Source organism: Scleropages formosus, chromosome 6 (genome assembly GCF_900964775.1).
Source record: "Scleropages formosus chromosome 6, fSclFor1.1, whole genome shotgun sequence".
Lineage (NCBI taxonomy): Eukaryota > Metazoa > Chordata > Actinopteri > Osteoglossiformes > Osteoglossidae > Scleropages > Scleropages formosus.
The window spans coordinates 9,334,222-9,351,957 of NC_041811.1; the positions used below are offsets into that span (position 1 = coordinate 9,334,222).

Sequence of the window (17,736 nt, forward strand, 5' to 3'; positions counted from 1 at the left end):
TTGAGTAATATTAACAAAATGTGTTGTGCTGTTAAATTAGTCACATGCTGTATTATTACATGATTCAGCTGTTTCCTGCATTCATAACAAACTTCTAGCAATGCCGAAACATAAAAATATCAGAGTATCCATCACAAGACTAAGAACATCTGTTCAATCCCAGCTATTAGCTCTGCCCAGCATAGACCTTCACACAGATAGAGCAGTGAATAGGAACACAATATCCACCCAGGTGTGCCACCCCATCAATTTTTTTGTGAGCATTAAAGTATTATTCATTGAACAGGACAAATAAGTACCAAGAAAAGATATTGAACATCAAAACGGTGGATTCTTTGTGTCTCCTTTCACCACCCCTTGATCTTCTCTGTCACATCTATTCAGAGTGCAGCACTGCACCATGTGCTTTGTTACTGTGCCCTGCACCCAGCTTTGCCATGACCACTTGTAGACTTATGTGCTAAAAATGAAGGCAAGTGCTGTTGTTTTCTTTATATTCTCCTTTTAATTCCGATCTAGCTTCGGTCTGTCTCTTTACGGTATTATTCCACTGGCATGGGAAAAACTGGCTTTTTAAAAGCAAGCTTTTTTTTTCTGAGAATGAAAAGAGAATCACAATGGTATCTGAAGCCTCATTTTCATCCTACACTATAACCATGAGATTAACAGCAGACTGTCTCCTAATGTTTTCAAAGAAATTGCTCTGTTTTGATGAGTAAAAAAATGAAAGGTTCACTCAGACTATCCATTCCTGAAGGACTCAATAACAATTTCTCGTAGACCTATTTCCAAGACCTTGCATAAGACACCAATCATATAAGGCTTAGCTGGCATTTATTAGTGCTCATTACCCAGTGTATAAATGGTAAATGAGTGTAAATAGCTTAACGTTGTAAGCAGGTGTGGAGAAAAGCATCCGTTAAATGAATAAATAAGTGTAAAACATTGTTTTTTTGGATATAACCCATCTAGAAGAAGCATGGGACACCATTCAGGGTGGAAGTCCTATTCGGGAGGAGTGGCACTAACAAAGAATTGTTCCACATGTGGTAAATGACCCAATAAGAAACATGATTTTGAAAGAAACAGAAAAGGAGCAGAACGCCTTTCTGGGTTCCAGTGTCTATTGTGGTGAACAGCACCTTCTGATAGCTGTCCAAAGACACACCTTTTATTATCTCTTTTCCCCACCCTAACTATCCATTGGGCTTTATTTGTGCTCAGCCTAGGAATGTGAGCTTTGTTCCAGCTCTGTGGATGCAGATCATCCCCAGATAGGCACAGGTTCTGCCTATCTCATGGTATGGTCTGCCTTGTAGGAATTACAATATGGCTCTTTGTGTTACACGTCTAAGACACCGGATGTTCATAAACAGGCAAGAATCTGAAATATAAAACCATGACAGGCTGCACTGCTCCCACTGGAAAGATGTAATGTATGTCCCTGCGTCTGTAATAAAAAACTACTGCATGGTGGCTGTACTACCTGCTGCCCCGGCTTTTGCAAACGGTGAAGTCAGATGATGTATTTGTGCCTGAAAAGAAGTGCAGCAGCTGTACTTTCCATTGTGGGTGAGGGTTGGCTTGTGGGTTGACGACAATGAAAACAAAACCCACCTCAGCACTGATCCAGATGTGGTCTCTTTGTGTCTGAAGCATAACAAGACAAAGTAAAAGCAATACAACGTACGGATTAGCACAAGCATACATCTGCTCGCCAGGATGGTGGCCCTGTGGTTCATCGAGGCACCTGCCGACAGAGATACAGTACTGTGCAAAAGTTTTAGGCACTTGGGGAAAAAAAGCTGTAAAGTGAGGATGCTTCCAAAAACAATGCTCTTAATTAACAAACTTCCTACAAAGCTTAGTAACAACCCATCGTCAACAACTGCTTGTACCGAAAGGGGTTGCGGCAGGCTTGGCTGGGTGCCACTCTCTGGTGGGTCTTGGATTCGAGTCCTGCTTGGGGTGCCTTGTGATGGACTGGCGTCCCATCCTGGGTGTGTCCCCTCCCCCTCCAGCCTTGCGCCCTGTGTTGCCAGTTAGGCTCCAGTATGCCGTGACCCTGCTCAGGACAAGCAGTTTCATACAGTGTGTGTGTGTGTGTGTGTGTGTGTGTGTGTACTTTCTTTCTGTAACGGCATACAAGGCCCTTACTGTAATACTGTAACTTTTTACAAAAGGAATACTTGGAAATGTAAAATATGCTCTTTCCCATTGACACTAATGCAGAATAGCCCCCTAGAACAAAGATTTATATGAAACATGAAAGTGTTTGAAAGTGGCTAAGACTTTTGCACAATACTATGTGTTCCATCAACCTGCATGATTTTCATGGCTTCTCAAGGCAAAAATGCTGTTAAGTGCAGAAAACTAAATGAAAAAACAGCTCAGTGAAGGTAGTATCACGATACCACGGTGAAAATGGAGCAACAGCACCATTCCAGCTAGATTCTAGAGAGGATGACATGTTGAGATTTGCAACGTGGCCCTTCTCGGGAAGGCGTGTGGGAAGGTTGTCAGGTATGCGATTTACCATTGCACAGAAGACCGTTAGCAAAGTGGCATCATGGGTTCAGTGGAAAACTGAGCTGAAGCCGGCAATGACGTAGTATAATTGACATCATAATGCCTTCGTGTTCCAGAGGCTCCTCGACATGTCAAAACCAACATAGCAGATGCAAAATAATCAGTGACAGCAGTCAGTGCTGAGTCATTATTACTTATAAACTAATTTATTTTCTTCTGGAATTACTTTGGAATAAGGGGGGTGTGGTGGCGCAGTGGGTTAGACCGGGTCCTGCTCTTCAGTAGGTCTGGGGTTTGAGTCCCACTTGGGGTGCCTTGTGACGGACTGGCGTCCCATCCTAGGTGTGTCCCCTCCGGCCTTGCGCCCTGTGTTGCCGGGTAGGCTCCGGTTCCCCGTGACCCTGCATGGGACAAGCGCTTCAGAAATTACTTTGGAATATAGCAGAAATGCAAAACAGCTATGAAAAATTAATTGTGACATATTTCTTGTAAAATTGTACTACACTTATTTCTGGCTTCAGGGAAAGTTTATTTCACTCTTTGAATTCTTGAATACTGTACTGCTTTGAGCTGAGATAGCCACCACTGGTGTGTGAAAGCACTCTGTCAGATATGTGTAAAATATATTTACATTTACATTTACATTTATTCATTTAGCAGGCGCATTTGTCCAAAGCGACGTACATCTCAGCAAAAGTACAATTTATGCATTACATTAAGAGAAAGAGACATAGCTGCAGACATGTGACTCTCAAGTAAACCTGGTTTGTTACCTACCACTTGCTGCACCGAGGTTCATTGTTCAAGGAGGTGCATAAAACACAGGATAGACAAATTCTGATACCCTCCTACCAATTTTTTTTTTTAATAATATCATAAGATACACAAGAAAGCAAAAACAATGCTGGAGTAGTGGCTGATTGAGGGCTTTTTCTGGGAGGTAAAGAATCTCTGTTTTGGAGAGGTTGAGCTGGAGGTGGTGATCAGACATCCATGAAGAGATGTCCGACAGGCAGGCAGCAATGCGCGCAGAGATGTCTGACGCACCAGGTAGAAAAGAGAGGAAGAGCTGGGTATCATCAGGATAGTATTTGAATCCATGAGACGCTATGACCGGACTGAGGGAGGAGGTGCAGATCGAGAAAAGAAGAGGACCCAACACCGAGCCCTGCGAGACACCGGTTGAGAGAGGCAGAAGAGAAGAACGGGAGCTCCGTCAGACCACTTGGTAGGATCTGTCAGGTAGGACTCAAACCATCTTAGGGCCACACCTTTGATCCCAAGCTGGTTAAGAGAGGAGAGTAGAATCCGCTGGTTGACTGTGTCGAATGTTGCAGATAGATCGAAGAGGATGAGGACCAAGGAGAGGGAGGCGGCTCTAGAGGCTTGGAGAGCATCAGACACCGCCAGAAGGGCCATCTCAGTGGAATGGCCAACTTTGAAACCAGACTGATATCCATCGAGGAGATGGTTCAGGGTGAGGAAATCAGACAGCTGATCACAGGCTGCCTGCTCTAGGGTTTTAGACAGGAAGGAGAGGAGAGAGACTGGTCCATAATATTAAATATATTTTCATATATTTCATATATATTAAACACAAATGTTTTCCAATATAGTCTGGACAGTGAACATGAGCAGTGACCTCCAGATTTCCTCCTGAGACCCAGCAATTCATTTTTGTCCACTCTAGAGGACAATGTGTTATTAAATGTATCTCTCAAGCTGCTTATCCTCCAATGCTGAGTCCCAATGCGCCTCATAGACGACATTCTATGGTTTTAAATGATAACAAGTGTTTTGGCATCATTATTTATGTAGTCAGACATCTGTATTTCTAAAAAACCTAGAAGTTTTAGTTGAAATATGTCAAAAACCTTTAAGTCAGAAGGATGTATTGTGAGGGTATCAGAGTCCTACTGTACTGCAAACCTTACAAAGGATCTTCAGAGCTGAGCTGCTTTGCCTATGTCAAGTTTCCACTGTGAGGTTAAGCGTTTTTGTGAGAGGCTCACTTGCTCGGTTGCTTGATGGGGGAAGAAAAAACACTCAGCAGCACGACACGCAACCTCGCTGAACACACACACACACACACCGCAAACCTCGAGCACCATTACATGCATGTAATGAGAGTGTGCCGTTGCTCCTCGCACCGACAGCGGGAAGATAAATGCGGCCGTTGTCATGGAAAGCCCTGTTCCTCCCTTGTGCAGCCGTCTGCAGTTCGGCAGGGAGACGCGCACAACATATTTGTTTGTTCTACTTTATATGCACACAAACACAATTAGCTCATGTGCTGATCTCTTAATTCGCCTGCACTTGCAACACCCAGGTTGGGTAATGCTGTCATCAGAAGGTACAGCAACACTCGACTCACCCATCTGCTGGCTTTCGCAACACCGTGTTTTTTTTTCCTTTCTTTTTTTCTTTTAAATTTGTTGTACTGGGTTCTCCTGCAGCAGTGGAGATGGACATGGACCGGTGTTTTTTTCTGTCTTATTATTATAATTATTATAGTTCTTTAGCCAGTGGTTTTCTAGACTTACTCACTTTTTTTTATCTGTTCCAACGGCTGGGCATTTTACTGGACTCATTGAGTCTAGTTACCGCACATAAATTCAGCTGCAGGAACTGTTGGCACGTTTACACATTGACTTTCTTAGCCCGATTTTACCTGGACTGGATGTAGACTGTGAGTAAATAACTGCACCTCGTATGGTGCAATAACCAAGGGCACTGTTTAAGACTTAGAGTGCTATATATGTCCTTTTTGCTCCTGAAGTTTGCAGACGACACTACAGGTATTGGCCTCATCCAGGATGGTGATGAGTCTGCATACAGGAGGGAGGTTTAACAGCTGGCTTGCTGGTGCAGTCAAAACAACCTGGAGCTGAACTCGCTCAAAACAGTGGAGATGGTTATGGACTTCACGAGGAACCCCCTGCACTTCCCCCCCTCACCATTCTCAACAGCACCGTGTCAGCCATTGAGTCCTTCAGGTTCCTGGGTCCTACAGTCTCCCAGGACCTGAAGCGGGACACCTGTATTGACTCCATCGTGGAAAAGGCCCGACAGTGGATCTACTTTCTCTGTCAACTGAAGAAGTTCAACCTACCACAGGAACTGCTGATCCAGTTCTACTCAGCTGTCATTGAGTCTGTCCTGCGCACTGCCATGACTGTCTGGTTTGACTCGGCTACCAAACCGGACAGAATTAGGTTGCGAAGGACGGTCAAGACGAGTAAGGGGATCATTGGCGCACCCTTGCCTACCCTTGAGGTCCTATACAAGTCCAGAATGAGGAAGCAGGCGAGCAAAATGGTCACTGATCCCACACACCCCAGGCACAAACTCTTTACACTCCTCCCCTCTGGCAGGCGTTACAGAACTCTGTTCGCCAGAACGACCAGATACAAGAACAGTTTTCTTCCCTCGGGCATCACTCCCATGAACAGTTAACAGTCCCCTATAGGTCGCCTGTCAGTCCAACACTATCCAACCACTTTGGGCAATTTAATTCTTATTTATTAACTTTTTTAGAATTTATACTACTACTTATACTCTCGGGTTTGTATACTCTATAAATGTTATTTACTCTGTAATTCTGTGTCAGCTGTTTGTTTGTTTGTCTGTAAATACCGGAGGCACCTAGAACCACAGCAAATTCCTTGTGTGCATCAGCACTCTGGTCAATAAAACTCATTCTGATTCTGATTCTTTTTTTCCATCAAGACCATCAAAAAAGAATGGCCAACAACAATGGTAGGTCCTAATGTTTAAATGAAACCTTTTTAGCCATTGCTCCCATGTTGGAACCTGTTTTCAGGAAGGATGGTGGTCTTTTTACCAACCTTGAGTCAGTTGATGAACATGTCGACTATATGGAACGGCTTTGTTGTTCCGTGTTGGAAGTATTAAATAACATAATTATAAAATGTTGGGTGGTTGGGTACATTGATTGCTGAACCCATAGTCATGAAGTGCTTTGAGAAACTCGTGCTTTCACACATCAGAACCACCATTCCACCTGATCGGGATAAGCACCAGTTTGCCTATCGGGCACACCGCTCTGCAGAGGATGTCATCACAACAGCTCTCCACAGAGGAACATAGTTCTTCATAGAAGAACCAAACAGTTATGTGAGGATGCTATTTGTGGACTTTAGCTCCATATTTAACACTGTCCTGCCTCACAAACCGGACAGCAAACTGGACACCTAGGCCTAGGTTCTTCTTTGTGATCATGGGTCATGGTCTTCCTCACAAACCGACCACAACAGGTCAGAATTGGTAACCATACCTCCTCCACCCTCATCCTCAACACAGGAACCCCACAGGGCTGCGTGTTGAGCCCCATGTTCTTCACACACCTCACTCACAACTGCACCCCCCTCCACACCTCCAGCTCCATAATTAAATTTGCGGACGACACCACGATAGTTGGGCTGATTTCAGACAATGAGGAGACGGCCTACAGGCTTGAGGTGGAACATCTGGCAGAGTGATGTAAGGACAACAACCTGGTTCTTACCACCTCTAAGACAAATGAGATGGTTCTGGACTTCAGGAGAACAAAGGAGATAGACCAACCCCCTTCCACATACATGGAGAAACAGTAGAAAGCGTTGAAGGCCTAAAGTTTCTTGGAGTCTATGGTCAAAGCAGCTGACATGGACCTGCAACACCTCACACCTGGTCAAAAAGGCCCAACAAAGACTTCTCTTCCTCAGCTCATTGTCGGAATGGAGCTCCCCAACTTGGACACTACCTATGCTAGCTGACTGAGGAAGAAGGCTGCCAGTATCAAGAAGGACACCACACACCACGGTCACTCCCGGTTTGAACCTCTGCTGTCTTGCAATCAGTTCAGGACAATAAAATCCTGCACCAACAGATTGAGGAACAGCTTCTTTCCCAGAGTTGTGGCCACCATCACCCCCTCCTTGCCCAACGCCACCTCCATTACTCCCCCACATCCACCACCAATGGATACTAAGGACCGAGGATTCCAAAGTTCAATCTAATATTTGTTTGTTTGTCTCAAGTGTTCTTTCTACTGCTGCTCTTCTGGGGGTTGCCACATGAAATTTCATTGAATAGCATACAGTGACAATAAAATATCTTGTCTTATCTATCCTATCTATCTTTTATAAAAGAAAATCAGGAGTGTGTGTGTGTGTGTGTGTGTGTGTGTGTGTGTGTGTGTGTGTGTGTGTGTGTGTGTGTGTGTGTGTGTGTCCTGCGGAGGTTTGCAGTCTTTGTCTCCCTCTTGTGGCCAATGCTGGCTTTACAGATTCATGCATAGCAATCCATCCATCCATCCATCCATCCATCCATCCATCAATCGTCAATTTCCAGCTCTTTCAATGGTTTTTTTTTCCATGTTTTCTTTTTCATCTAAAGGTAAAGAAATGTATCTTATAATGGAGCAGCTGGTATCATAGTGATTTGAGCTGCTATCTTCGGACCCAAAGGTCATAGGTTCGAATGCCATCTCCAGCTGTAGTACCCTTGAGCAAGGTACTTACCCTGAATTGCTCGAGTAAAACTGCCCAGCTGATAAATAATCGTAGGTAGCATAACATTGTAAGTGGCTTTGGAGAAAAGCGTCTGCTAAATAAATGAATGTAGATGTAATGCACATCAGCTGCACTTCCCAGCTTCACCACTATTACTTGCGTTGGCGCTGTTGCACATCCCTCAGCATAAGTGTGACACTGCAAAACAAGGTCAACCTTTGGGAAGAGCTATGACAGTTTTATTTTTGTCACAAATGCATGTCTAGAAAGAGAGCATATGCAGAAGTCATAGCTCAAAAGTATGGAAAAAATTTCTTTTTTTGATTGTCCCTTCCATTCCTGCCATCAGGTCCTTTGAGGATAATAACTTGTCATGGGCATAAATATAGGATAAGAAATAACATCTTGTGCTGGCTCACCAAAGGTCTCCAGAGGGTTCCTAAATGTCAATGAGCTAAGGAGAGGCACATTTTTCCTGCGCCGAGCCTGTAGACGCATGGGACTGCTGAACCCGTGAACACGGGGGTGTCACCCAAAGTTCAGGCCTGAGGCCTTCACAGTCAAGCCAGAAAGGTCTGAAGAAGCACGTCTAAACATTCCTGACATTACACTCCATGACACACACAAAAAACACAGCAATCAGAAACAACATGGAATTAGTACTTGACCAGAGGAAGTCAATCAGCTCGAGCTCATATCTATTTGTGAAGTGGAAAAGAGTATGCACATTTATTCATTTAGCAGATGCTTTTCTCCAAAGCAACTTCCAATGAACTCTGTGTAGTGTTATCAGCCCACACACCTTATTCACCGCGGTGACTTACACTGCTAGATACCCTACTTACACTGGGTCACTCATCCATACATCAGCGGAACACACTCTCTCCATCACTCACACACTATGGGAGAACCTGACCAGCATGTCTTTGGAGTATGGGAGGAAACCAGAGCATCCGGAGAAAACCCATGCAGACACAGGGAGAACATGCGAACTCCACACAGACTGAGCGGGAACGAACTCACATCCTTTCACACCACCCAGGCGCTGTGAGACAGCAGCGCTACTTGCTGTGCCACCCATGTAAAAATGCTGTAAAAATGACTATTTTTTTATAAGGCATCATTACGACAGCAGTGACTTCTGACCCTTTTGCAGTGCTGTGGATGCAGATAAAACAAAGCGAGTTATACTCAAATAATTTGCATTTATTTAAATGTTATGTGGTTAACATTTCTGATTCACAACTATTCTGCCTCAAAACATTAAGTATTGTAACTACACTGAAGCACAGAGCCCAACAAACATTGGAATTTTTGATTATAACATGTACCGTGATCGACAGCTGCTTGCCAATCAGAGTGATCGCCGACAAATATCCACAGAAATTTACACACAGAGTATAAAATCCAAGGGATGACTGTAGCTAATTTATATAATTATCCATTTTTGTCTGAATGATATAAATTATTTTTAATGTTCTTTTAAGTGACTCTAAATTAAAGCGAAACAAAAATGCATCATGAGCACGCGCAGAATACTGATTTTCCTTAGTAGTATCTTAGTTTTCCATAAATACGTAGCATATTTAGTCTTGATTGTACAATGCCACATGAAACGTCAAACTTCTTAACAAAGCGCATCCTGCCAAGTTAAGCCACTGCTTAATCAAGGAGAATCAAGAAAGAAAAGAGGAAAGGGAGGGGGCTACTGATAACTGATAATGAAACAAAACGTGGGCAGCAGCCAGAAGAGGAAATGCCGCAATCTTTCGGCTGAGCGCTGAAAATGAGGTGGTCTGCAGCACGTCCTCCCCGGACTGGGGTGACGCAATCTGCCCGGGTCGCTGTGTTTCTGCTCCGAACCCGTTCAGGAGTCCAGAAGCTACGTGGGCGTCGTGTTTCGCGGTGGCTGTCCACACGGTGGCGCTGTTCCGGCTGGGAGGAGGAAGTGAGGACGCTCGCTGGGTCTGGTGAACGCGAACCTGAGAAACCCCAGATCCCCACCCCAGGGGAGCTTCTGCTCAATCAGCCCCCGTCCTCCTCTATGAGTGTCCCTCCGGGTCCTGGGTCCCCGAACAGCGGCACCGCCGAGTTCCCCTCCTTGCAGAGATGCCACACGAAGATACACTGGTAGTTCCAGAGCAGCAGGAGCGCCACGGCCGCCAGGGCCAGCAGGACGACGAGGGGCAGGAGGAGGCGCTGCCCGCAGCCCGGCAGAGCGGGGCCCTCCTTCTCCGCGGGACCCCCGCTCTCGAGCCTCGCATCCGAGGGCCCCGGATGCTGGAATCGCCAAAGGAACCGTTTCAGCCTGGAAACGGTAGGCAGGAGGAGGAAAGGTTCCCAGGAGCCCTCGGAACCCGAGCACTGCTCCGATTCAGTCATCCCCAGGGTGCTGCTGCGGAGGAAAAACAACACACGGGAACACGTGTAAACACGCAACCGGTCCAGCGGCTCGTCCCGGAGCTGCGCGGGTGCGGCTCCACCTCTACAGTGCCTTATCGCGTCACGTGCCCGCAGCATCCCTGCAGCACCGAGCACGCTCCTCAGCCTTAAGCTAGTCATTACCAGGGTAAACAAGCCGCACCACCGTTTTGTTCGCCGGTGGCTCGGGGCAGCGATTCCTTCCGTATTCCGACACCTCACTGCATGACCCGCCAACTTCGCCGCTCCACCGGCGTGTCACCTGTGGAACCGGCCTCACCTGCTGCAGACTGTACCAGCAGTTAGACGGCAACATATCTCGTTTATTAATTATTAATGATCAGTTCTATCCGACTTGTTCCACGCGCACCGGCGAGTCAGACGGCTCAAGATTTCTAGTTCCGCACAAAAAAGCTGAGATTTGAACTATGAACGGGTCTTGGTAGCGAACTGAACGGAGGACATTAGTGGAACGTCGCGTCGAGACAGACTACTCTCTTTCTTCGCACGTGTGATACTACGGTACACATCCGTACACATCCATACGCACCCCACTGACCCCACGGTGTAGATGCTTCTTGTAAGACCTACCTGGAAACAGGCTCCTTGGGGGAAGTCTTCCTGGAGCAGCTGCCAAAACTTACAAAGCTCTGTTTTGAAAAATGAAAAAAATTAATATGACTGAGCAAATGATGTGTTGTCTTCAGTTGCTCTTGATCTTGTTCTGTCTCTCTCTCCCTGTCTCAGTCTCTCTTTCTCTCTCTCTCTCTCTCTCTCTCTCTCTCTCTCTCTCTCTCGCTCTCTCACTCCACCACTCTTGAGTGCGTTTGGGACTCTCTAGTTTCTAATGACCCTCCGCTCTGCACTGTGGACATGTGCAACGACACGTCCAGGCTCTGCAGACCAGCTGTGTGTGTGTGTGTGTGTGTGTGTGTGTTTCTTCTGCTCCTCCTGTCTTTTCCCATCCTGAAAAACACCTTTTAAGGACAACAGGTTGATTCCCCCCCCCCCCCCCCCCCCTTCACCTCCAGAGAACCCAGTGTTCACTGAGAGTTTCACGGTTTACTTGTGAATAAATAAGATCCCAGGCCATTAAATCAGCAGGACTTTTTAACAATTTGTTTGCAATTCTCTTGGTAATATTTCGCTTTCCATCACCTGGTATGAGAAGAACAGCCCCGTTAAGCGAAAGGTACAGTGTGTTCCCTCTTACGGTGTGTGAATGAGTCTAGTTGTGCTTTAAACGCTCCTCCGCATTTAATTGAAAATAAAAACTTGTATAAAAACTTCTCGAATGAATGGGGTAGTGAAATTCAGCTTTCATTTCCTTAACAAAAATCCATTCCATAGCAATACTTTCAAAGCAGAAGTGTGTGTTTTTCGTCCTTTTATTCCATGTCTCTTTTGATCTGTCCGATGTCTTTAAAAAGCCTCGCTGCAAAATTACCACAAAACGTAATGTGCTAATAAACAAGCCAGAGCTCCCATGAGGGATGTGGTGGCGAAGTGGGCTTGGCTGGGTCCTGCTCTCGGGTGGGTTTGGGGTTCAAGTCCTACTGGGGGTGCCTTGTGATGGACTGGCGCCCTGCCCTGGGTGTGTCCCCTCCTTCTCCAGCCTTGTGCTCTGTACTGCTGGATTAGGCTCTAGCTTGCCATGACCCTGCATGGGACAAGTGGTTTCTGACTGTGTGTGTGTGAATTCCCATGATGTTCCTTAGAGGAGCTCCGTGCTTAAATTGGGCAATTCGGCACCTTATTCCCCTTTTGTAAGCCGGGTAGAAGAACCACTATTTCCTAGAAGGCACACGCAACAGTGTTGATTTTGGCATTTACGTTACAACTTGAGCACATGATATTCCGCACAACGGGGAAAGTCATCTCTGGCTGGGAAGTGACCCAGTGTGAGTAAAACAGAATCCACTCACATGTTACAGCCGACAGAGGGCTGCTGCAGTGGGTGGAGGGTTACAGCCTGGGCCCTGCACTGAATCACAGGATGACTCATCTGTAAAGCCCTCATGTCGCAATAATAATAATAATAATAATAATAATAATAATAATAATAATAATATCTTGTCTTGGTGGGATAAGAATTGTGTCCCACCACTGGGTTATACTCACAATGTTGTCAATGTGTCTCCATAATGCTTTATACCTTAGTGAAATAGATGACCAATTACACAGGTTACAATGTAAGCCATGTAAATGGCTTTGGATCCCACCTCCCGCTGTCGTAGCATCGATTAAGATATTTACTCTGAGCTGATATAGTCAGAATACCCTGCTGTATGAATGAGCGTCTGAAGATGCACGTCGCTTCGGAGAAAAGCGTCTGCTAAATGAATAAATGTAAATGTGGGAATTGTAACTCAACGTTCAGCAGTAACGCCGTGAGCCGCTTGGGAGAAAGGCATGTGATGGGTGAATAAAAGATGAATAATAGTGGTGTGGTGTCACGTAAAACAAGCAGGTGCTGTAATAGTTAGGAACTCAAACTTTTCACCTGTTCTTCGGAACTCGTGATGGTTCCTGCTGTTGTAACCTTGAGTCAGCAGTGGGTCAAGTGTGTAGTTGGGGCAAATTGTAAGCTGTTTCACACCAAAGTTAAACATGTTACCCCATGTTCATGGAGTAACATTATTAAGAATCGTAACAGGTGATGGGGGTGCGGTGGTGCAGTGGGTTGGACCACAGTCCTGCTCTCTGGTGGGTCTGGGGTTTGAGTCCCGCTTGGGGTGCCTTGTGATGGACTGGCGTCCCGTCCTGGGTGTGTCCCCTCCCCCTCCGGCCTTACGCCCTGTGTTACTGGGTTGGCTCCGGTTCCCTGTGACCCCGTATGGGATAAGCGGTTCTGAAAATGTGTGTGTGTGAGTAACAGGCGATACTGGGCAACTTAATACTGGGTATTGTGGGGAAATGAAACGCTGTGGTGTCCTTCAGACACTCTGTGTGTGCGTGGTGGTGTCAGCGCACTGCATCGACACGGTGAGGCCGCATGCAATGTCTTGTGGAGATGTTGTGTTGGGCGGTATTCTCTAGACGACCACGTTGCAGAGCGTCTCTCTCACACCAGCTGTATGACCGGTTCTTCGGAATGTAATACTCCTCAGTTATGAAGCTATGACATCATCCTCGCCGGCTCGCTTGCAAAAAGTCCGACCGCTTACACGGGAGTGTCATCATCAGGTCTTGGAGCGCTGAGAATGACCCGAGAATAGCGGGCGAAAAAGCCAAGAAGCCCCGCCATGGGTGCCACTGCAGTGTTACTGCAAGGAACAGGTATTTATAGTGACTCCTGGCAAAATCCTGACCTACCTGTTAGACCGCAGAGTGACAGTAAACCTGCTGACTTCTCAGAGTGGAGAGCTGGGAGCTGTGGGAATTTTTTCTGGAAAACAACCAAAGGCCCAGAGCAGTTTTCTTCACGTCCAAAGTCGCATCCAATGATGGCAGAGTATATGTCGGCAACCTCTCGGTCTGAAGGGCTGGATGGTAACTTCATCCTGTCCAACGTCATCGTTCATAACCCCGAAACACCTGGCAGGCAGGAACCCTTGGAGATATATCTGTAGTATTCTGGACTATAGCTCATGTGTAGTATTATCTTGATATATGTGCACTAGAATAAAATTAATTAATGTATTCCTATTTATATATAGGTGGTCCCCGACTTACGATGGGGTTACGCTCCAAGAAACCCATCACAAGTCGAAACTGCATTTAAGACACCTAACTGTCACGACCACACCCGCACCTCAACCAGCACCCCCTGGCTCCGATGAAGCATCTGGCTTCAATCGGAGCGCTTGGCAAGCCATGTCTGAGTCTGCAGCCCAAGGGTTTGCAGTGACCCCCCCCGTTGCCCTTGTTCAAAAATGAAATCCATAAATATCTTAATTATCAGTAGCTCATGTGCTGGTCACCTTGTTTTAATTGGCACATATAAATACACTTTATTTACATTCACATATATGTACAGAGGGTTTAAAGACATGGCATATTCCCTTAATATACTTCCATAACAGAGATTAACAATTGTGACCCTGAAATAAATAAATGCATAAATAGTTCAATACAATTTCCCTTCTTGAAAACGGCAGCCGGGAAGCGTTCGCTCCGTCGGCGCCCTACCGCGGTTTACTGCTCCGTACAGCGGCGCACTGCACAATTTGATTAAAATTCCATTCAGTTAATATTTGTAAAGCGCTCTTCTTCAAGCAAAAAGGCCCCATCTGCTGGACGAAGATGAGCCCTTCAGCAGGCGGTGCCAAGCACATCAGTCTTGGACAGCGAAAGTAATCCGGCAGCATTTACACCGCACACCAAACGCCCGCATTCTCAGAGATACACCCAGATGTGCAAAATCTATAGAGTGCAAGATCAATAAACATACATAAAGCAATAGATAATGATCGATAGATAAATACACATGCATATATGTAAGAGATTGTGAACAGAGGGAACGCCTCCCTTCAAGTCTGACGACTTCTATATACTTAATGCTTAACTTATTTACCTTTAACTAAGGACTGCATAATCAGTAAATTAAAAACAATTAATATATTCAGTCTCTGGCACTCGGGCCAAAAAAAAGAAATCCCGCATCTCAAGTGAAACTCCTTTCTTAAGAGACAAAAAGAAAAAAATCTCATTACTCCCCAATAAACCTAATGTGACACACAGCAATTATTTACGAAATAACCTAAGATCTAATTTCATTATATATATACGCACACACACATTCGTACATATATACAGATATGCATACAGATATATGTATATATGTATGCATAATGTATGTAGGCATGTATATTCATTGCCGTTTTCGTGATGGGAATTAATGAAAAAGTGAAGCCCCACATTAAAGTGCTGGACAGTGTCATAGTCTGAGGAGGAGGGTTTCTGTACAGGGAACAGGTAGTGTCAGGTACTCATTTAACGCTCAGCAGCGCAACAGTTTCTCGACTCCAGAGTTTGGGAAACGGCCCGTTTTGCACCCAACCGAGCCTGCGGATCGAGTGGGAAATGTCGGAAAGCTCTTAGAAAAACCCTCACCTCCTGTCATTCGCGCAAAAGCCGGCGTCTCCGCGCGGGGTTTCGCACGAAGGACGAGGTGCCGGTTGGAAGCAAAACGCGGCCCTTTGATGCACCTATGGAACTGAAGTTGAGAAAGAACCGCCGGGGAAAGGAGGAAACGGCTCAAAGGAGAGAGAGAGCAGAGAATACAACGCAACGCGTCACCCGGCACATTTGGATGCAGCGTAAAAGTAAAAGTCTCCCACTGACCAACCACAAACAGCTACCATGTGATACTGAAGACAAGTACGCAAGTCACACAATCTCTTATGTTCTTTTTCTAAAGTAAAAGCAGGTAAATTAAAGTCCCGCGTCTCTTCCTCCGCGGCTGAGAAACGCGTCGCACCCTTGATCAGGCCCGTCAAAAATGTCCTCAGATACCACGGAAGCGACGGTGAAGAAGAAGGAGGCGAAAAAGACGTCGGCTGCCGGGCGCCCCCGGGAGGAGAGGAAGCGAAAAGCGAGCGGGAAACGCGGTATGTAAGTGCCACCGATGACGGAGGCTGAGGTCTAAGAAGAACAGCGATGCAGGAGTGAGCGAGGTGACCTCGAGATGTAGGAAAGAAACAATAAACGGCCGATGTCTTAAATTTCATAGCGCCGCGAACCTCCGCGACCAACGGGCGCACGGTCTCAATATCGTCAAGTCCAGCAGAGCTCATGAGCTCAACAGGCTTCCAGGGCTGCGGTGGGTCACATGGCCTGCGGTGATTCCGTTGGGCCTCGTCTCTCATCATTTCTACGGCTGCAGTTTGACATTTACCGTACCGGTATTGTCAGTACTAGAGCTTGGCACGTTCATCGAGTGCATTTGCGAAATGTTTAACGTGACATATTGGTATGTTTTCCCTTAGCGAATACAGAAAATTATCGATAAAATACATTTAAAGGTGAACGGCGGTTTGTCGGCATGCACAAAAACTATCCGCGCCGTACATATCCCGTCGGGCGTGTCGCTGTAAGAAATCCTACTCTGTACACGTGTAAAAACTAACGTGGAGGTGTGGTTTTCTTTCTAGCAAATTCCACACGGCGTAGTAGGTGGGGGTGGCAAGGTAGGAGTGAGGGGGTACTGGTTCCGAGCTCTTGGACACACATGACATGTGAGTGTCAGGGTGCTGGAGCTCCGTTGAGGGCTGGCTCACAGTCTCAGTGCAAGTTTGGGAAGGGGTGGGGGGGGGGGGGTGTTGGCAGGGGGCGGGGTCAAGCTGGAACGTCAGATGCGGGCTCCGTTTGGCTCCGGTGAGTAAGCGATGGCGCAGATGGTCCGGCAGCAATGGATCCACAGCTTTGGCTCAGAATCAGGGTATCGTGCGCAGGACCTCTCCCCGTCCCTCTTGCTTGCTCAAGTCCAGACATATCTCCCTCTCTGTCTCTCTCTTTCTCTCTCTCTCGCTCTCTCTCTCTCACACCACGGTGCTGACGGATGGGTCCGATAAATTCAGCTGGCCCGTGATGTCCGTGGGTGGGTACTGCTGCAGGAATAAGAACAGCACACACACACACACACGCGCACACACAGAAAAAGGGACGTCAGTCGTTTCGCATTTCGTTTTCCGTCAAAAAGGAGCAGCACTTTGGCTCAGCCTTCGCTGTCAAAGCGGATGCTCCCTTTTGGCCACTCCCCCCTCTCCCCCATTCGACCAATAGGCCGCGTGAGTTCACCTCTGATTCGGAATGGTGGAGTCAACGTTTTGGGATACTGCGAAAGCTTTTGTGACGTGAGCCTCGCTGAGCTCCGATTGGCCGAGCAAGGTCACGTGATCACGGCGGCTCAGTGGTACTTGAGTGGCCTGAGGTTCGAGCAGTTAAAATGTCACAGAGGGATGGAAATGGGACCCGTGCTGTAAAGCTGAACTGATTCATTTGAATGTTCTTGCTCTTCCGACAGACACGCGTGGAGCAGAGATTACGGATTAGATTACGGATTAGACAAGGATCACGGAAAAACTTAATCAGATTTATTATAACAAATTATTATTTTTTTTATTCTAGCACCTGGTGGACAGTTTACAACGCTATGAGAGTGAATCGGTGTGCTTTACATATGGGACTCTCAATTCCATCACCAATGTAAAGAGAAAATGTTCAGAGTGCATTTCTCCATTCTGCTTATACTAAATTGCCCGAATTTATACCTCATGCAAGTGCTCAATTAGCATGCTAAGTGCCTTGATGAAACAGGAAGAGTGAC

At 46.3% G+C, this 17,736-nt stretch overlaps 1 protein-coding gene across 7 annotated transcripts in view; it reads right to left on the reverse strand.

The window, feature by feature from the left end:
• Positions 1-14,361: 14,361 nt before the first annotated feature.
• The window catches only part of grin1a (glutamate receptor, ionotropic, N-methyl D-aspartate 1a), a 35,043-nt gene continuing 31,668 nt past the window's right edge, over positions 14,362-17,736 (reverse strand). For 4 of the 7 annotated variants that reach the window (XM_029252676.1, XM_018732909.2, XM_029252675.1 and 1 more), the window contains one exon: positions 14,362-17,017. In XM_029252676.1, coding sequence (XP_029108509.1) covers positions 16,949-17,017 — 69 coding nt within the window. In that variant the 3' untranslated portion in view covers positions 14,362-16,948. The remainder of the gene's footprint in view (positions 17,018-17,736) is intronic. The other 3 variants (XM_018732913.2, XM_018732911.2, XM_018732914.2) reach the window with 2 other exon arrangements.